The sequence below is a fragment of the Chelonoidis abingdonii genome, chromosome 24 (assembly GCF_003597395.2).
Source record: "Chelonoidis abingdonii isolate Lonesome George chromosome 24, CheloAbing_2.0, whole genome shotgun sequence".
Lineage (NCBI taxonomy): Eukaryota > Metazoa > Chordata > Testudines > Testudinidae > Chelonoidis > Chelonoidis abingdonii.
Genome location: NC_133792.1, coordinates 13621649 through 13642554, shown reverse-complemented (window position 1 = coordinate 13642554; position 20906 = coordinate 13621649). Strand labels below are relative to the sequence as shown.

Genomic DNA, 20906 nt, shown 5'->3' with positions numbered 1-20906 from the left:
GTCCAGGGTCAGGATGTGATGGGAAGATATGATGCTGGTGGATTTCAGTTCTATGATCAGAAATCAGATAGTTTGCCTCAAGGGATCACACAGGCTCACTGAGTTCAGTCTTGAACATAGAGCTAAGAAGGTCTGATATGCTAAAGCTGGACTCTAGGATGGCAAACAAGCTAGAAAGCAAGCTAGTACAGGTTATCAATACCTCCGCAGAGACTGAACATACCAAGGACGAGGAGCATGTCCTGGAACCAAAGGATGTGACAGAGGAACCTGATAGCTAATTGGGATGGAGCCACAGGTGGTTCTGCCACACAAGGTATTTGTGGTTGATAGACACTCTGTTTTTATTGTGTATAATTGGGAGTGAGAATATGTAGTGGGTTTACTTGGAGCCTTGGAATCTGCATTAACGGGTGCCACAAATATTGTAAGGGCAGACCTGTCACCAGCCAAAGTGGAGGCATCTTTGGATCTCAGAGAGAGGCGGAGACCTGAATTTGGAATCCATCCTAGGCTGCTTTAGCTGCCTCAAAAATGCATTTATATTACCCATCGTCAACCTATCAGTCAAATGGAATCAAGTGCTCATAGACAAGATTCCCAGTGGGACTTTTACATGCCCATGGACATCTTCAAATGCTTTATTCTTATTACAAATAGGCAAAAGGCACAACCACAGTCATGGTATAGGTTCACAAATATTAAAGTTTGTGAACTGCACTGAGAACTACTGGTGAAAAGGCAGTGTATCAGAGCTAGGTGATGGTCTCTGAGAGCTAGAAAGAATCACTTAATCAAGGCTGTTATGGTGCCCACCCCCATAGCATCAGGAGCGGCTCCTAGTGTAATCATAAACAAAGATGTGGGGGGAGGGTGGAACTGGATATCCTGGCTAAAAGGGTCTTGAGCTGCCAGAAGTGAGGCGAGAAGGCGCTGCAGCATTAGTGTTTCATACAGGTTTATAGTCGAGTGACCAGACAGCAAGTGTAAAAAATCAGGACAAGAGGTGGGGGATAACAGGTGCCTATATAGGAAAAAGCCCCCAAAATCAGGACTGTCCCTATAAATTCGGGACATCTGGTCACCCTAGTTTATATGCTCATTCAGCCCCTCTTACACAGCGCGAATGAAGCAGCCCCTCCACCGCAGGGCAGTCAATGAGTTTAACACCCAGGCGTTCCCTGCCCCCGCGGACCCACAACTGTTAATACGGTTTAATAACCACCCTCCTACCCCCGCTCAAGCCCCACCCCTTCTGCCATGACAACCACCCGGCCAACCCTCGCTCCGTGCCCTGCCAGCAGGCGCGGCTGGGCCGGGGCCGCGCCCGCCCTTCCGGGTTTGGCGCTGGGGTGCTGAGGCCCCCCGCTCCCGTGCTGGGGCGATGCGGCAGGGGGCTGCCTGGGGCGGCGGCTACCTGGTGAGGGCGGCGCACACGGGGCTCAGCTGGGGTGTCACTCTGGCGCTCTTCCTGCACCGCACAGGTGAGACCCGGAGAATCCTCTCTGCCACCATCGGGCCCCTGGGACTTCGCTCGCCAGGGGAGAGCCGCGGCGCTCCGTGAGCACCGGGCATGAGCCCTTCGGAGCCCGGGGCCGCAGGCTGAAGTCGCCAGCACCTCGGACGGGGGGCCTGGCTGCTGCCATGAACTTGCCTTCCCCCCCCCTCCCCCAGTTTAGCCAACTCAGGATTATTTTAGTGCAAAGATCACACTATTGGCTGCTTTTCTTACAGCCCCGTTGCCTGGAGTCATGCGATTGTGAGAATCGCAGCTTTCATTTTTTTAAAACGGTTTGGCCATCATAGGCTAGAAGAATATCATGAAAATATGAACTCTGAAAATTCAAAAACCAGAAACCCACCCTCGCTCATTACCTTAAAATAAGAGATTTTAAAAAAATATTTTGATGGAGCCAGACTTGTGATTTTTGGACACTTGAAGTTGGCAACATGCACCATCATATCTGGCAGGAAAAAAATTACCTCCAAGCTGGGGAAGTGAGAGCAGAGGAGACTGCTATATCCCCACCCAATGCAACTAGATCCTACCTAGAGGGGAAACCTCACTGCTATTGCCTGGGGGGAGGGTGGTTTGGTATTTGACATTTGAGAAGACCTGGTGCCTACTCCAAGGAGTTTACAATCTAATCTAGTCACACAGCATAATGGGAAAACCTATAAAACGTGGGAGGTTTATAATAAAAAATACTTTTTATGGTATTTGATGAATATAATGCTTAACATAATTACTATTACTCTCTTCATATATAAATACTGTTTTTACTGGATTCTTTATGACCCTGAATCTTACTCTGGCACCTAGATGTTGCAGTGATGGGCACTTTTGAAATGCAGCCATCCTATTAATTCTAGAATAGTTATATACAGCACACTGCAGAACAGCAGGAGAAGGTGAAGAGAGGTTGAAGTACAGGTAGAGTTGGGGGAAGGACTTGCAAATCAGTGGGGGGAAGCTGCTTGCTGATCTCTTAAGTATGTTGTAAGGGCTCTTTGTAAATAATCAGTTCCCCTTACAGAGGGGACAGCCGTGATGGGTCCCAACTTCCTGAGCAGTTGAGGCATACTTCCCACGGTTGATATGGAATTCAACCCCACTTTAATCCCATAGCTAATAAGGTCAGGGAGAATAACTTGTTGCCGTAAACATTTCACATGGACTTACTCTTTCTATGGTGGCCTCTTTCAGATCTGCAAAAGCAGGAAGAGCAAGGAGAGTTGCTGCAGCCACTGATATTTGTCTTACTGGTTCTCTGCTCTGTCTTGCTGTACTTTGTAGTGTCTCTCATGGATCCAGGCTTCGTTGAGTCTGATGAGGAAGAGAAGGTAAATAATTCTGTTAGGATGAATCATAGTTGACTGAATGAAGGAAAGTGGGAACCAACCTTCCTGGTTATAAAACCAGTAGATTTTCTTTTTCTTTGCAACATACTAGATAAGAATATACAATATAAACTGTTTTGAGATTTAGGATAGAGGACTCTGACCGTGTACAAAAGCAGAAGTGGTCACAAAGTTTAGGTTCTATAAAGTAAGCTTCAGGAATTGCACAAATCTTGCTAGGTGCATTTATCACACCATGCCCCATTCTGAATTTCCCCTAGCACCTATGTGCTCTCCCACTTTGTTTTACTGAGCAGATGCCTTCACTTATCTCAGTGCTACAATGCTGTGTAGAACAGATAGCTGCCTTATGCTCCCTCACTACTGCCAATTGCTGTGCATATAAAAACCAGGACAGAGGTGCAAGCTGGAAGGAAAGTACTCCTTGCAACTGTATTTACTGAACAAGGTAATTATTCTGTTACTGTATCCCTCTTGAAAGATCGATTTGTACAAAAATCAGATGAGTGCTTTAACTAGAAGGAAATATCTCCCAGGTATTTTATATTTATCCTTCTTTAACATGCTTGGACACCTTATCTTGCCTTGTACAAGCAATTTAATATCACTTTAATCTTCCAAAACTTAAGTGAATTTTGGTCTGTGTTTATAACAACTAGCACTGCTTATACGCAAATGCATTTCTCCTGTATTTTGAGGCAGATAGAGCAGTCTTATTACTACTTATATCCTATGTGGCTCCATGCCAGAGCTGTCATTCTGTCTCCACACACTGTCTGGTTATCAATGGCTAAAATAGCCCCACTCTCTGAACAGTTACGTGTGTGTACCAGTTGTATTCAGTAGGATTTAATGAGATTCTTTGGATTGCTGAGGTTATCATACATTGTGTTGGGTCTATGCTCTTTGTCTCTTAACAGCTTTTGTATTTCTCAAGGAATTGTTCTCTATGTTTAACGTTCCTAAACCGTGAGAGAGTTGTGACTGTAATAGTGTAGAAAAAAAGAGACAGCTGACTAATGGCTGGAAAGACACTTTACATCCCTCTCTCTAGAGTCTGGAGTACAAATCAACCTTACTGGCCATCCTTAGGCTATGTTTACACTATGAGCTACAGGTGTGATTCCCAGTACACATACATGTACTTTCACTAGCTCTTATTGAGTTAGTGCAAATATAAATAGTAGCCATGCCAAATACCAGTTTCAGGCGAGTTTGTACTCTGCCCTGCTAAACTGTGCCGCAGTTCCTTGTGTTATATGGCTCTGCTACTATTTATACTCATGCTAGCTTGATGAGCGCTAGCATGTAGATATACGTACAAACCGGAATCACCCTTAGCTCGGCATTTCGACATAGTGTTAGGTCCCCTCTTTTCTCTTATCACCTTTTTGTAGGTAGGGATGAATGAAGAACAAAGAGTAATGATGCCTCAATTTCCAAGCAACGTTTGGCTGCGGCGCTGTGGATACTGTATGCTGAAGGTATGTGTGTGCAGCAGTTGGTCATAGGGTGAGCAGATGTCTTGATTTTATAGGGACAGTCCTGATATTTGGGAACTTTTCTTATAGGCACCTATTACCCTCTACCCCATCCTGATTTTTCACATTTTCTATCTGGTCACCCTAGTTGGTCAAGGGACTAGGGTGATTGCTTGGTGAGCTGGTGCTTATCTGGCTACCTATCTTTTGTTATTGCCTAGCACATTGTTATGCTTAGCCATCACTCAGCTGCTGGACTGGTTGGAGGCATCATTCATTACTTTTTTTTTGTTTTTTTTTTTTTAAAAAAAACAAGGATTATCTTGATGTAAAAAGCTAAGGCAGGAGCAGACAGAATTAGAAACTTTGATTCAGGTACAATCCTGAGATGAAAGGTGACTTGAGCAGTGTTCAACTAAACATTTTTAAATGCAAACTGTTAATTTTCAAGATTAATACATATATCCCTGGCAGTTCACAAAGTACTGTTCTCTTTTTACTCCACGATGGGGAAAACCCTCCTTCCTGCTTCCTTGTTGCCATGTCAACTAAGGCCTCACTACATCTTCAAATACTTCATTTGAAAGTGTCTTAGTAAAGTCAAAATGTAGAGTTCATCTGGGTGGAAGATGTAGCACGAGCAGATTGCTGTCAGGTATGAGCTTATTTAGATGCTTCAGAACAAAGAAAGGACAGTTACCTGTTCCATAACTGGCGTTCTTCAAGCTTCGAGAGTTGTCTGGCAAGAAGGAACTGAGGGTGGGGGGAGTGTGCAGTTTTCCTTATAGCGTGATATAGAGGCGCCACTCTAGGGGTCACAGCAGTGCTCCCCCACTACGGGTACTGCTAAGGGAAAAACTTCCAGCACCGGTGCACGTGGCGAGCATGCACACCTACTGTGGAGTACACATGAGCAATCACTCAAAGAAGAAAAGCTAGTTTTAACTGTAGAAAACATAGTTTGCTTTTTTTTCTCCTTCATCCTTCAATCATCCAACCCCTCTGATCCTCCAGTTAGATTAGTTCTTGAATATGTATCCCTGAAGCCCAGAAATGCCTGTTTTCAGTCGCAGTCTGTCAGTTTTATACAATCCAGAGTTGTTCCAGCTTAAGTAAATATCTGACCAGCAGAAGGAGCTATCAGCCAGCTTGTTGCTGAAATAGGTAAGAGACTGGCAGATCATATGTATACCACAATAAGGGGGCATGTCACCTGTTGCCATGGTCCCTTCCCCAGCCATACCTCCCCATTAATCCTAAAACCAGCCCTCCTCCCCATATCAAGGGAAGAGTGGATATTTCTCTTCTACCCTCTCATCCATATGCCCCTGAAGACACGACACACACCCAAAAAAAAACCAAACAAACAAAAAAACCAAACCAAAACCCACAACCTTACCTTGTATACACTCAAAACATTCCCGTGAATGGCAGGTACCCTAGTTTTTCACTGTCAGTCTTTGGTCACCTTTTTCTTAAATATCCACAGCTAACTATATTGAGCTCTTGATTCAGCTAATACCTTCCCTTTGTGTTTGCAGCTTTATTCTGTAGCTAGTTAAGGGAAGTTTTATAGCAAAGTACCAGCCGTGGGCAAGTAATTTAACCTCAGTTTTCCCATCTGTAAAGGGGGGATGATAATCTACTTTGTAAGGCATTATACAAATATTAAAATAACTGCTTTTGAAGGGAGAGTAGGGGGAACTGTCTCACTTTGTAGGATTGACCTGGATGACTTCCCAGCTATTTTCTATGAAATAGGGCACTGGATCTGGGTAGACTGTTCTTACTATCTGCTTATTCTACAGCAACCAATGCGAGCCAAGCACTGCCAGCTGTGTCGGCACTGTGTACGTCGTTATGACCATCACTGTCCCTGGATTGAGAACTGCGTAGGAGAGAGGAATCATCCACTCTTTATAGTCTACCTGGCTGTGCAGCTTGTGGTTCTCTTGTGGTCCTTTCATGTTGCATGGTAAGTACTTTAAGTAGCAGCCTCTGTCAGGGAGTTTGTATTTGAAGTGTTAGAGTTTTGATGAGAGCTGGACATTCCAAAATCCTACTGAATGGTTTGGGTAGAGCAAGATGGCAATGGCTGGAGTTAACATGATATGTTCTCTTTGCCTGCACACTGTAACCAGCTTTCCTCATAGCACCACTCTGATTATCGCCACTGAGGAGTAACATAGCTACTTAAAGAATAGGGTGTGGTATTCCTTAAAACATTGGCTCTTAACCTTTCCAGACTACTGTACCCCTTTCAGGAGTCTGATTTGCCTTGCATACCCCCAAGTTTCACCTCACTTAAAAACTACTTGCTTACAAAATCAGACATAAAAATACAAGTGTCACAGCACGCTATTACTGAAAAATTGCTTACTTTCTAATTTTTACTATACACCAGGGAGGCCAATGTGTGGCTCTTCAGAAGTTAATATGCAGCTCCTTGTATAGGCACTGACTCTAGGACTGGAACTACAGGCACCAACTTTCCAATGTGCCGGGAGGTGCTCACTGTTCAATCCCTTGGGTCTGCCACAGGCCCTGCCACCTTCCATAGCCTGCCATGCCCTTGCTCCTTCTCTCCAGCCTCCTGCATGCCCCGAAACAGCTGATTGGAAGGTGTGGGAAGGAACTGATCAGTGGGTAGGAGGCACTGGGAACACGGCAGGGGAGCTGCTGACTTATTACTGTGGCTCTTTGGCAATGTACATTGGTAAATTCTGGCTCCTTCTCAGGCTCAGGTTGGCCACCCCTGCTATACACTTATAAAATAAATCAACTGAAATATAAATATTGTACTTACACTTCAGTGTATAGCATACATATAAAGCAGTATAAACAAGTGATTGTCTGTATGAAATTTTAGTTTGTACACACGCTCCCTGGGTTACACAACCCTGACTTATGCAAACCCTCACTTATGGAAAAAGTTCTGTAAGTTCCCTAACTTTTTTTTTTTGCGCAGAATTCAACTTACACAAGTTGGGGAGCAGCTGTACTGACTTTGCTAGTGCTTTTTATGTAGGCTATTGTAAAACTAGGTAAATATCTATAGATGAGTTGATATACCCCTGGAAGACATCTGTATACCCCCAGGAATACACATACCCCTGGTTGAGAACAACTGCCTTAAAACACTTAAAGCCTGAGTCCATTCAGGCAGTGGGAGCAGACAAGGCAATTATAGAATGAGGGATCATTTGAAGAGCTGGAAATGTGATCTGACTTTAATTAAATTGTCACAAACAGTTACCTGAGCTACAGCACTTAAAACCAGATATATAGGATAGACATTCCCTGATAAATGAGGGGCAGATATATTGCAAGTGAGACTAACCTTGGCTTTTCCAGAGGTGACAGCATCATCAAAACTTCTGGAAAAACAGGGGAGCAGGCTTTGTCATCTGGCAGTAGGTATATTGCATTTATAGTCAGCTGCCATTCTTTCCCCTTTGTACGAGCACTAGGGGACTTTCAACTGTGATGTACTGTTGATTCAGTTGACAGAACTGAGGTGATTAGTTATGCAGTTTGATATTTGGGATTGTAACAGGCTTAGCTGTAAGCTTAAACTAAATTAATATAAAGTAATTTTGCATTGTTGGTTACTGTTTAACTTTCCCTCATTATTGTGCAACCTATATTTATAAATGGCAGGCAAGTTAAAGTCCCCATAAACCATATTATGTTAGTGGCTCCTGGCATTGTACTCATGCAGCACCACATGACTCTCTCTAATTGTCCGAACATATTTTTTACACAGGTATAGATGTCCAAGATCTTTTTCTGATCTCAGTTCCAGTGTATTTAGAACTTTGTTTTGAGTCTTGGTACTGCAGCTGCTGTCAAAGTTTATACAGTGCTTTGAAGCTGTAAAACACTGCAGAAATATTATGTGAGTCAGGAGTGCAGTATTTGTAAGTCAAGCTGATGATTTGATTAATGTAACTTCAGTTCTGTATCTAACCCAGTTTGACTTAGCCATGTTTCTCTTTTAATTGAAAGGTCAGGCCTTTACTTCCAACAGTCTTGGGAGTGGCTGCAGCACAACATCTTCCTTCTCCTGTCCTTCCTCGTGATAGCCATATTCACCATTGTAGTGCTGCTGCTGCTAGTTTCACACTTGTATCTGGTCTCATGTAACACAACCACCTGGGAGTTCATGTCACACCACCGCATCTCCTACCTCCGACATTGTGAGTCAGAGAACCCCTTTGACCAAGGTGTCATTCTCAACCTCTGGAGATTCTTCTGTGCCTGCCGTCTCGTTACATGGGAGAAAATATACTTTCAGGAGGATAGTGACCCTGTTTAATTATAAAATGTAAATTCAGCCAGGATTTAATGGTGTAATCCAAGTCTGATTACAAGAGGGAAAAGTACATCTACAGAGTGAGCTGAAATGCAGGTCCTCTTGCTGCATTTCAGGTTTTAACTAATAGAGGCTGCTTGTCACGGTGCATCTGTGTTAAGGGATTTAAGAAAGGAATTTAGAGTAGGACTCTCAGGAACAACCTCTCTGATTCTTTAGAGAAAGCGCTTGTGTTGTAACCAATTTCCTACTGCTTCAGTGGAGGGGGAATTTAGTCCATAATGAACCAGCAACTTGTTGTACAACTATCCTATTCGCAGGGGCAAGTCTGCTTACAAGAATAAGTGGCAGTGTGGCTCTATGGTTGGTCTTCGTATCCAGGTAAAATGACTTCTTGGTTCCGGGCAGCACTGAAGGGGTGATTTCTGGTCTGAGTGAATGTGTATGCTAGTCCTTTACATCTTTTTGCTAATAATATTCATCAAACCTCTTGAGGCAAATGTAAAGACTTCCTGAATAGCAGCTTTCACTTATCTCCTCAGTCTCCCCATCTCAGCTGGTGTCATATCCACTCTAGGGAATAGCAGCAGAAAAAAAAGTTAATTATTGATAAGTCATACCAAAATCAGTTTAGGCAATATGGCCTTTTTTCATGATCATTCTTACTGTCAGGACTGATGTGCCTTAGTGGTAGAGTTGGCAAATAATGGAAAGCTTTGAATGAATAATTGGACAATGAAAAGGAAACCTGTTTGACTGGATGCAGGAGATTCATGCGTTCCACAAAGATTTGAGCTTTACTACTGCCAATATGCTTGAGAAACAGCTATAATGCACCAAATTCAAGTTTTGAACTGTTAAACCTATGCTTTGATGCAGTGGCTACTTAGATACAAGTCAACAAAACAATACCATTGACTTAAACATAATGAAATGCACATTTAAACAGATCATACTCAGCTATTCGATATAGAAATTAATGAGTTTTCAGTGAATATAGACTTCTCAGATTTAAACCGTTCTTGGACAGAAAAACATTTGTCAACTGCATTATTTTTGCATGTCACTTATTCAGCTGTAACTCACCTATAGCTTGTTTGGGAAAAGCCTTCCTCAAAATATTGTTCCAATTACATATTTTTAAATTAAAATAGTAAATGGGTGAGTGGCAATGAAGGAGATGTTTCTGAATGCTCTGAGATGGTTTTTAACTAGTAACAGTGGGCTGGAGCCAAAATCCTTATTTCCTTGCACAGGTGGAGCAACACTGATAATAGTACTATTAACTCCATGTCTTAATGATGTTTTCCCCACGACATTTAATATTGTTAGGTTTTCAACTTATTTTACTTAACTGAAAAGGAGAAAGACATCTTTTTATTTTTAAAGCATTTAAAGCAGGTGGAGGTACTATAAAGATACTAGGAAGATTTCCATTTTAATTAAGATGACACTAACAAGTAAACTTAATTTCTTCAGTTTAAGCAGCATGGACAGTGAAATGAACCTGTTTAGTTACAAGTTCTTATATGGCATGGTAAAGATTGTGTGTCAGTAGTCCCCTCAAAAAAGGAGTGCCCTCTGCACTGAATCTTAGTTCTGAAAATATTTCTAATCATCAGGTTTTATAAAAACTCTGGTACACTTATTTGGTGCCTTAGTATCTTTCATGACTCAGGTTAGCACTTGATACAAGAGCAAAATGGAGGGCTAGCACATTGGCAGATTGCACACAGGTTCCAAGGTAGGTAAGTACTCTTAGAATATTGTTATACTCCAAAAAAGCAACTCAAAGACAGCAGAAGGGTCTCTGTGTCTGACACCAGAAAGACTGCAGGTTCCTTGGGGCTAGGGCTGTGTCCTGTACAGGGCAGAACATCCTATCACATGGTGGTATGTGAATGTCAAGATGGGGTCTTCCTGGATTGTATGTCACCATTAAGGAAGGATTCTGCCATTAGAATTCAGTTTGGTTGAAGAAGTATCTGCCAGACTAAACTTCACACTTAGCTGTGTTAGCTCTATCACATGAAAAAATAACTGTCAGCCAGTATAACTGAATACACACAAGTTAGATATTATGTTTGATGGGATGGTGAATTTTAGAAAGTCTAGGCTGCCATTGAAAGATTTGCACTTTACATTTTTTAATGCTCTGAACTGTGTCAAATAATTGTAAATCATTAAAAGATTAAAACTAGTTTTTGCTGTTCTCTATACACTTTTCAAGTTTAACACTCACTAGAGTCATCTGGTTCTCCTGCAGTAGCATTATGCTGCACCTTTTAATCTGTTAGAATGTAAAAAAAACATAGAAACATGCTAGTGTTGACATTTTGTAAAAGGTTTTACAAACACATTTGGGGCCAAATGCGAACAGATAATTGCTGTTTAAAGAAGGCTCAGTACAGCCATATACTTTGCCTTAAACTGGCTTTAAGGTTAGGAGGAAATAATTGGTAGTGTGGGTCAATTTTCCTTTGCAAGACATTCAGCAGTAGTTCTACGTGACTGTGGGAATGGGTGAGCTAAGATCGGGGTGGACTGTTTTTCTTCCACACAAGTACATATACTAAAGCTCTTACCTAAGTAACTCTTTGAGCACTTCAGCCAGTCTTGATTTAATTGGGACTCCTCTCTGGTTATGGTCAGATACCATCTTTAGAATGAGCACAATCCTTTATGGGTAAAGTCTGTCCCTGTAGATGAAGAGTTGAAAAACCAACATCTACATGTTCCCATTAGCCTTTAGCAGGGATATTTGTTCTCTAACCTACAATCAAAGTGCTGTTCCCTACACATAGTAACAACCATAAATGTGTAGCAGTCCAGTCTGCACTGTAAAGTGCAACCATGTTATAATTGCCCCAGTAGTTTATGAAAGACTCATTCCCCATACTTCTCACTTGGAAATTGTTTAAAGAACAGTTGCTATTTTTGACTTCCTAGTCAGGAAGAGGCAACAGCACTCTGCAAAACAGTTTCACAGTCAGAATGTAATGTTTAAAGAGTAATAAGTGCTAATTACAGCACTGCTACTACAAGAACATACTCACACTTCTGCATTTTGAGCACCAAATGAAGTTGGTCTTGATAGAAATTATTTTATATTTAGGCTGTTTTCTAGCCCAAGTTGTTTCACAATATTTATTGATTTTTCCAATATAAACATCCACAATATTTTATATTATCTGAGAAAAATACAGTATATATACATAGTAAAGTAAAAAAAACTGGAGAAATAGCCTCAGTGCACTCATTAAAGTGACATACCTAGCCCCAATAAAGATAACACATACAGAGGGGACAGATCCAAGCAGTTGGAGTGACAAGAGACTCTTATGAAAGGAAGGAGGAAAGGGAAATAGTATTAACATTACATTTACAGAGCTAAAGAACTTTCTGTTAAGCGGAAGATCTGTGTTCTCCCAGCTCCTGATATATTCTAACAAGCCAGGGAGATGAAAGGCAAAGTTTAATCAGAAGGGAGAGTCTCTTATTTACAATAAACAGTATGTGCAAAGTTTGTAGGGTTTTAAATCAGTTCTTATTAAAGACAGGAATTAAGATTTAGCAGGAGAGTAGAAATCTCATTTCTTCTACAAAGCAAGGCTCAGATCTCAGCTTGTAACATCTGGGCAGTTTCCAAACTCAACCTTCATCATTCTGGTTTTATTAAACTACACCCCACCCCTAACTATGAACACAACTGGGCCCAAATCCTTTGCAAAGGAGAAATAGTGCCACATTTCTTATCTTAGAAAATAGGTGGAAAGTGCCAGTTCTTCTGCCACTGATGATCCAGTGCTGAGAATGCTAGGCAGTTTGCAAGGCCTTGCTGCAGAGGTAGAGTTTGTTTGGGAAGGCTCTATTTCATTTAGATACATTGTTAAATGAAATCCAGTTTAAATTGTGAGTGCCCACAACTATCCAATGGTGGCATCAGAGTACAGCCAGCAAGCATGAACCTTCTTAAAGGTCACATCCAGTACTCTCCCTACTAGCATGTGCATACACTGAACAATGCAGTAGAGCAACCAGCTTGCAGAACAGTCTGCTTTCTACAATCCTTAATACTACCAGACCTATGAATAATCTTTGCCTGTTATTAATTTGACCTTCCAATAGTCAGTGGCAAGTTCCTCTCTAGGATTTCTCAGGGTAGTAGTGGTCTGCATGGGCTCCTTACACCACAGCAATCAGACTTCAAGAAGGTGTCTGGAGACAAAGTCAAAGTCCTTAAAGGCAGCCTGTTCCTCAGGGGTCAGGACAAGGAGCTCATCTGGAGGAGTCAGGATTGGCTTCTGGGAGGTAAACTCTTCATCAAAGTTGCTAATGTCAGTGGGAGCTCTTAACAAAGGCACAAAAGGGGGCTTCAGTGCTCTGGCAAACAAGGCATCCCAGTCAATCTCCTGCAAATAGAGGAAATTACAAAACCAGATTGGCACTAAGAACAGACCAACAAATTGTGAGATAGTATGTAGGAAATAGCAGTTATGTATCCTTCCTCCCTTCCAGATCAGCTGCAGCATGATTTCTACAAGGCTAGAAAACAGAAGTGCCAAGATAACCAAAATGAGGAGTACCACAGAAGAGAGATCACTCCTAAACAAGAGTCTTCCATGAAACCCAGTGGTGCTCTTCAGAATGCCAGCCAAGAAACAAAGCTACAGCTCAGACTGTTATTCAGCAGAGACAAAACTAAACTAGAACCATAAGCTCTTGTCAGGAGACCATTACGCAGTTCTCGGTGTAGGGGCTACCCAAAGGAGTGTTTTCATTGCTATAGGGCCTGGCGTAGCTCTTTACAAATATTAGCATTTATGGGAGGATAATCCTGGACATTGATAAAGCTCAACTGTTTTATACAATTGGTTTCAGTATTCAAAGTATTAGTGCCTCAGTGGCCTTCCTTCACTATATATAGATTATAGCATCCTCTCCACCCTAAGCAATTCAGCATTCATATTCTTCTGTGAACACACTGACAGTTCAAGTTTTATATTTTAACTACTCAACCCTTCCTCCTGAATTTAGAGATGGTGATTGCCAGATAATCTGTATGATGGCACCTGCATCTGTATACCACAGCAAGAGAATTCCCATGCTGTAGGGGAGATGTTTGATTGGATGCCTGAAATTAAGAGGTGAGGGACATTTAAGACTCAGTTTGGAGCTGCACATATTGAAATAAAGATCCTGTGCTTGGAAGCCTAATGGTACTAGAAAACAGTCTTTGATCAGGAGGTTCTGAAAGTGACTTGTTATGGAGATAAACATTTGGCTTTAGGGACCACGTGTCAGAGAAGCTGCTGCTGAGAGTCTCATTTTTGACCAAAAGAAACAGGCAAGTTTGCCTCTATAGCAACAGAAAGCAAATAGCTCTTCTGCAGCTCAGACATATGAGGACAGAGGTGCACAGGGGTCTGAGCTCTTACTTTGAAAAAGGGCTGGGTTTTAATCTCCTCTGCGTCTCTCTCTCCTGCCCCAAGGCGACGTTCTGGACATTTCTGGAGAAGCTGCAGGAAAGACCAGTAGACAAATTCAACACACGGAACAAGGAGGGACATGAACAATATTCTAGAGAGAAAACAGAGCAGCAACTATCCAGTCTCTTCCACTTGCTCCCTTCATGCCAGGGCCATAACCAGTCAGCACTAAACAAAAGTCTAGTCCATTGTAAGCCATACATTTATATCAGTGGGTGATCCACTGTGGACTTTAGGTAGCATACAGCCTTAACTATATACGCTGATCCACTGATAATTAAAAATGGAATTCAGCCATATCCACAGAATAAATCTGACATCCCTACCCTAGAGCTATTTAACATCTGTTCATTTGAGAATTGGCAGGATAGACTCCAATAGGAACCCTGCTTAATCCTCAATGGCTATACGGGTGGCATGTGTGTATGGAGGTGTCAAGGATGAGAAATTAAGAGATAAGAGTGCAAGTGTGTGTGTGTAGACTTTAAGGGTTCCCCATAGAATATGTGGGCACCTCTGGAAGTGCGCGCACGTGCACACACACACACACACACACACACACACACACAGAGGAAATGCCATCTAGTTAGAAGAATGTCTCTCTGACTCTACTTATGCTGAGGCCTGAGTAAAACCAAGGAGATCCCATTGCAGTACCTTGCGGAGCATGGGAAGTGCCTCAGAAGAAAGGAATCGTGGATAGCGGACCTCTTCATTGACAATGCTGTCAAAGACCTCCTCTTCATTATCTCCGGGGAAGGGAGACTGCAGTGGAGACATATTATTTGACATACATAGTATCTATATCCTACTGTTCATTTATCGCACTGTAAGATGGGATGAAAATACTTTGGAGTTTTGGAAGGATTAGGTAGGGTTTGGCAAGTGCTATGAATGAGGAAAACGTGATATAAATACTAAGGATCCTTATTGGAGAGAACAGAATTAGGAATGTTAGGCTGCTAGAGTTGGTTTCAAATGACCATAAAAGCAATGATAGGAATCACACTTTTAATGCCAGGGAAACCCAAAGATGTACTTTTATTCACTTAAATTATTTTAAAGGCATAAATGACGAGCAGTTAGGTGCACCCAGCCCATGACCACTCATGTCATGTGGTGAGGCCCACCTCTCCCTTTCCCCAGAGGAAAATGGTCTTACCTCACCGACAAGCATCTCGAAAATGAGCACACCAAGCCCCCACCAGTCCACTACTCGCGTGTATGAGGTGTCTGTCAGGACTTCTGGAGCCAGAAATTCAGGGGTGCCACAAAAAGTGTTAGTGCGGTCCCCAAAACCCATCCCTGTGGAGAAAATGCCTTTATGAACACACCATACACATTCCCAATTGGTTATGCATCACCACATTTTCTGGAAGCATAACAGGCAATGTAGGCGATGACAGCATGGACGGTGATACTGGATGATGGACAACATGGCTGAGGATAGAGACAGGTGGGCAAAGAGGAGAACTGGCATTAATACATTACTCCAAGGGGGAACTGCCTCTGATCTTTCAGGACACTTGCCCACCCATGTCCATGAACCCTTGAGGAAGCATGGAATCTTCACTAAGGACTCTAGTAGCTTCTCTTTTTAGTGTTTCTAAGCTGAGGTGCAAAAAAGGAATGTAAAGACACAGTTTATTTAAACAACAATGCAAAGAAACTTCCTGCAGCCACAATTATCATATAATGACATAGCAAGGACAAGGAAAACAAGCCTGTACGATGCTGCATCCTGGCTCCTCTGAACAGTCAAGTGCATTATAAACCCCTTTATAAACTATCCTAGAGAGAAGGAACAGGAACTGCTCCCAACTTCATAGTGGTCAGATAGGAAGGATTTTTTTAAGTGGGATGAACACAATTGTGTTAGCACAGCAATTCCACTAGTTGCGTTTGTGAACATGTTACCAAACCGTAGATGCTCAGTTTCTCCAGCAAGTGTGAAGGGTCAATCTTTGTACCATTAAAGTTGCTCACCTTCCTTACACAGCCCAAAATCTGCAATCTTCACAAACCCCTCAGCATCTAAGAGCAAGTTATCTAACTTCAGGTCCCTGCAGACACAGAAGGAAGAGAATGGGGGGTGAAGTTTGGGAGTTGGCATAACCCACAGGCACCAACTTTCCAAAGTGCCAGGGGATGCTTGACCCCTAGCTTTGTCCCAGTCCTTCCCCCAAGGTCCCACCACACCTCTTCTCACCCAGTTCCGCTCCCTCCCCCAAGCACTCCACATCCTCACTCCTCCCCCATCCTCCAGTGCCTTCTGATGCTGCAAAACATCTGATCTGTGGCAGGTGGTAGGTGCTGAGAGGGAGTGGGAGGCACTGATCTGCAGGGCCCACTGGCAGGCAGGAGGCACTAGGAGGGATGTGGGGGAGCTGATAGGGGGGTTGCCAGCAGGTTCTCAACACCAACCATTTTTTCCCCTGTAAGTGCTCCAGCCCTGGAACACCCCCCGAGTCGGTGCCTATGGCATAACACCAGCTGTTAGGAGGAGGGAAGTAGAATGAACAATGAATAGAGATTGCATTTTCTCAAATACTATATTAACTTAGAGGATGCTCTTCACAGACTATTATATTTATTAATTTATTTTCCTAATTGCATCTGGAAATGGCTCTGTGCAAGGAGAGGCCTGTACTATCAAATGATGTGTCCTGCTAATCGCAGGCCCCATTGCCAGGATGCCCCTGGAAAGAGGACACACGTTACTTCCCCCAAGTTCATCCCCGCTTCAGGGTGGATGGGTAACTGGCAATATGTCTGACAGACAGTTTCTTAACATTCCCGGGCATGGTTAACAGTAAGTTGGTATGGTCAATACAGACACAGGTTTGGATATGCTGTATTTCTGCCAACTCATTCCAGTCAGCCGTGGAAAGGATCCAGTTAAACTCTTGAATGTGATGGCAGGAGGAGTGGGAGGGAAATGTGAAATGTCACTGAGCTGGCTAGCTGGGAAGAGTGCTAAAGAAACCCAGCATGGCAGTGAGCTGCAAACTGCACATGTGGCTAAATGAGCAATTTAATATTTGGGCTGCTGGGCTTCTTACACTTTACTGTTATGTTACCTGTAAATAATTTTCTTCTCATGTAAGAACTGGAGTCCAAGCACTACGCAGGCTGTGTAAAACCTGAGAAAAAGGAAGTGTTTTCACTACAGAGACTTGAGAACCAAGTCAAACATCTGTGGTACTTTGAAACCTGAAACAAGCTAACTCACTGCGTCACATGTTCTGGAAAGACATCAGAGTGAATGCGCATCATGAGATCACCACCAGGGGTGTATTCCATCACAAAACATGCATGATCTGGCGTCTGGAAACATGCAAACATGTTCACCAGGAATGGGTGGCTGAAGGAGTTGATCACTTCAAAGATTCGCTTCTCACAGTTCAAGCTGTCAGGGTTCAAAGAAAGAAAATATGTTAGGGCCAAAGCTCTGCAGAGAAGCCTATGTTTGAGATGGAAGTACAGAGAGGGATATTTTTACACAGAGTTATAGAAACAAAAAAGGGAGATGACATTTATCTTATGTAGTTCCCAAACCCCCGTTTTATTCTCTTCCCCCTAGGTAAGTGTTATTTTTCTAGATGCCAGGAGCAAGTCATGATTCTAGCCCTGATTAGAGAGGTGATCTCACAGTCTCTGGTGGAAGTGCTCCCTCTGGTCAGAGACTCACCTATCAATCTCATCTCGGCTAATGATGTCTTGTTTCTTTAGGGCTTTGATAGCATACAACTTCCCTGTTGCCTTGTATTGACCTAGCAGCACCTGAAAGACAATAATCCAGCACCCCCAGTCATTCTGAGATTCTTTCATCTGGCTATTCGGATGCCCACCCACACAGCGAGCAGGCACGGCACACAAATTGCTCCTGTCCATTCCAGAGAGTCATTGTCAAAGCCAAGGCCAAGCAACTTCAAGGAGGGTTTTTTATTTTCCTGAATGCTCTGCAGTGAATAGCTCCAGATGGAACTCATTTTAAATTACGCTATTTTTAAAACCTGGAGTGTCAAAGCTGGTCCTATGATTTTATAGTCACTCAGTGCTCCAACTACCCAGAAGTTGTGAGCTCAGTCTTTGGGGAGGAAGATCACCTAATGATGTTCTCTAGTGACCCCTATGGATGATGCAAGGAGTGACCTTGATGCGCTCTGGAGCTAGAGGCATATGAACTACATGGGGCACGTGAAAAGACGATAGGTGGAGGAACCTGAGCCCTTAAAGGTTGTTTCCAGCCTTGGAATCTCTAAAAACCCAAAAGACCCTCTTATTAACAGGAATATCACCTGTTCCCTTGTGGAGCAGGAGCTGATTTTTCCATTTACAGTTGAATGAGCCTCTTCTCCTTTTGGAACATTTTCACTCTCAAACTATGAGAGGTGGAAAATGAGAGGGGGCCAGCTTTGCACCCACCCCCTCCAAGGAACCCCCTTATTCCCACTCTACCTTCCCAAAGTGCCCTCGTCCCAGCACGGCGATGCAATGAAAATCCTGAAGCTGAACAGCCCTCTTCCTGCAGACAAACAGAGAAAGCACTACTAGGACAAGACAGTAAACTCAAAAGTCAGAAATGGATACCAAAGAGAAGGAGGTTTACACAGCAAGAAGCCAAGCCTAAGGAAGCTAGAGGGTAGCTGGTGGGACAAGATCATGTAAATATGAAGGTGGTGTCAGAACAACAACAGAACAACAAAAGGTTGGTGGTGGGATATGGGAGGAGACCAAGTCTGGGGTACTGGTATGATGAGAAGGATTCTAGTTCTTAAATAGGGATACGTAGTGATGAGGGGAGAGTGTGGGTGTTGGAGGGCAAAAAGGGGAAAACAAAACGTGTAGCTGAGTGTACAGATGCCATAAAACATTATGCTGGCCACATGCTGTTACCAAGGAAACCAAAACCGTAGATTCTGGAATCTCTTGGAAAAAATAAAAAGGCAATTAAAAGGCTTAGTCTAGGAACATCATTTGCTGGGAACAGAGGTTTCCCTCTCCTCTGGTGAGTGAACTGAAGGACTAAGAATCTAGCCCAGAAAGACACAAACGTCCCTCCCAGAGAGACAGTAGGTAAGTCAACGTATGTGTCTCACTGTGTCCTTGCTACCAACTACAAACCTCCAAAGTGAGGGTGAAAGGACTGATATGTTAATACCCCTACATAAGGAAATAGCTGAAGCTGTTGATCAGTTAATGTTTATTTTGTTATTCATGCATTTTTATGTAACTGATGGTTCAATATTGTTGTTGTGTTTTTTACCTAGTGTTTTCTTGTTGCATTTTTCTAGTCTGTATCCTTGTTATATACAGCCCAGTAACAGCATTAGACTCTACAAACAACTTCATTGTTTTATGTAAGCCCCCCGTGCAATGGAGACTAATTTATCTCAAACAACTACATTAATATAATAAACAAGGGGTGCGGTCTACTGGGCGTGCTTTTGAAGTATGTTTCTTAGTATTCAGAGAGGTATATCTAAATAGTTCACTCGTTTAAGCCCTAGAGAATTTAAAATGCTTAAAAATAAGGAGCCATTTGAGGGCAGTTAAATTATTTTACCTTCTACTAGAAAGATTCACTCAATTGTATTGTACAGCCTGTTAATAGGGTAATGATCAAGGGTCATTACACAGATAACGCCATGCAGGCATCTGTGTAAATAAGGTGAAATGCAGAGTTTTCCTTGTACTACATAAATACAGTATGAAAAGTCTGTTACTGAGAAATTAATTTCCTAATAAGATATCATAATACTTATTTAACAGAACTTAAGACTGATGGTCAAAAATTTCAGCTCAATATCCTCTTTTCCTTATGTCCAGAAGAGCCCCATGCTGACCACAATTACCTCTGAGAAGCCCAGTCTGGTGTTTCTGTTACAGCAGAGCTGCGAGTCCTCTCTTCCACATGTAGCCTCTTCAGACACTGAATGGAGAGAAAGTCACCACATCCATTTCTGAAGAATGGTGTTTGCAAAGTCCCACTGGATCAGATCAGAACAGACTGGAAAACCCATACCCAAGCCTCCATCTGTGTCACCCAGTGACCAGAGAGAATGTTCTTCTTGTGATATAAACAGGGATTGTCTCTGTTGTGAGTGGAATATGGCCCACAGAGCACACAAACACAGACTGTCTATGGCTACTTGGAGTCAGCCCCCAGCGTGGGTACCCATTTGAAAAAGTATAGGATGAACCATGACTTTTCCAGAAAGTCACTTCACATGTCTCAGTGCAATTCTAGAGAACTCTGGTGACCAGAGAGAATGGACTCTCATCTATGGGTGGACACTAAGTAGAAGAGTAAGGTGTGTGTCAGGGCACAGGTATTTAATTATTTCAGCACTGAAAACCTGCACCTCTACTTCTGCTCCAGCAACTGCTCCTTCCCCACAGTGAATGAGATCCCCTCTTCCTTCCCATCCAGCTTACCCAGGAGAAGAGCTTTATATGCCCCCCCGTTTTACAGCACCTGCAAGCTCTGCGTCCCTGCCTTCCCCATGCAGATACTTCTTCCCCACTTCTGGCCTGAAATCCCAAGGTGACCTGCCTGCAACTTTGTTTCTGCAAGGGGAAGCAATTTATAGGATTGGGGAGATGGAGCACCTCCCCTTAGAGTCCACATCCGTCCCACTTCTGAGTGACCAAAAGTCCAAGGCCTAGTCACCCAATTAGACCCCAAATCCCTGGAAATTAGCCAGTCTTAAATCAACATCTGCTGGAGGAGTCACTAATTTCCTGAGGGTTATA

The 20906-nt window shown here is 42.8% G+C and overlaps 2 protein-coding genes across 4 annotated transcripts in view; one reads left to right on the top strand and one right to left on the bottom strand.

Annotated features, from left to right (window-relative positions):
• The first annotated feature begins 1275 nt into the window (after positions 1-1275).
• On the top strand, positions 1276-20074 carry ZDHHC12 (zDHHC palmitoyltransferase 12). 3 transcript variants are annotated; one of them, XM_032797733.2, is made up of 6 exons: positions 1288-1484; positions 2708-2844; positions 4260-4346; positions 6152-6318; positions 8352-8542; positions 19983-20074. In XM_032797733.2, coding segments are annotated over exons 1-6 (684 nt in total). In that variant the 5' UTR covers positions 1288-1384; the 3' UTR covers positions 19985-20074. The 3 variants fall into 3 exon arrangements, with proteins under 3 accessions (XP_032653623.1, XP_032653624.1, XP_032653622.1); XM_032797731.2 differs by lacking the exon at positions 19983-20074 and adding an exon at positions 13177-13869; XM_032797732.2 differs by lacking the exon at positions 19983-20074 and having other exon boundaries at positions 1276-1484; positions 8352-10856.
• Positions 10941-20906, bottom strand: part of PKN3 (protein kinase N3) — a 29646-nt gene continuing 19680 nt past the window's right edge. The window contains exons 13-22 of the mRNA XM_032797730.2: positions 20006-20082; positions 18609-18675; positions 17839-17930; positions 17380-17556; positions 17228-17290; positions 16134-16210; positions 15310-15452; positions 14805-14912; positions 14097-14177; positions 10941-13070 (exon numbers count right to left, since the gene is read on the bottom strand). Of these exons, the coding sequence (XP_032653621.1) occupies positions 12858-13070; positions 14097-14177; positions 14805-14912; positions 15310-15452; positions 16134-16210; positions 17228-17290; positions 17380-17556; positions 17839-17930; positions 18609-18675; positions 20006-20082 (1098 nt within the window). The 3' untranslated portion in view covers positions 10941-12857. The remainder of the gene's footprint in view (positions 13071-14096; positions 14178-14804; positions 14913-15309; positions 15453-16133; positions 16211-17227; positions 17291-17379; positions 17557-17838; positions 17931-18608; positions 18676-20005; positions 20083-20906) is intronic.

Bases quoted from the DNA above. Each gene is read 5' to 3' on its own strand.
- ZDHHC12 (XM_032797731.2), top strand. From the start codon at position 1,385: ATGCGGCAGGGGGCTGCCTGGGGCGGCGGCTACCTGGTGAGGGCGGCG. The intron at 6,319-8,351 runs GTAAGTACTTTA...TTTAATTGAAAG, and splicing joins TGGTCCTTTCATGTTGCATG to GTCAGGCCTTTACTTCCAAC. The intron at 8,543-13,176 runs GTGAGTCAGAGA...CCTCCCTTCCAG, and splicing joins CATCTCCTACCTCCGACATT to ATCAGCTGCAGCATGATTTC.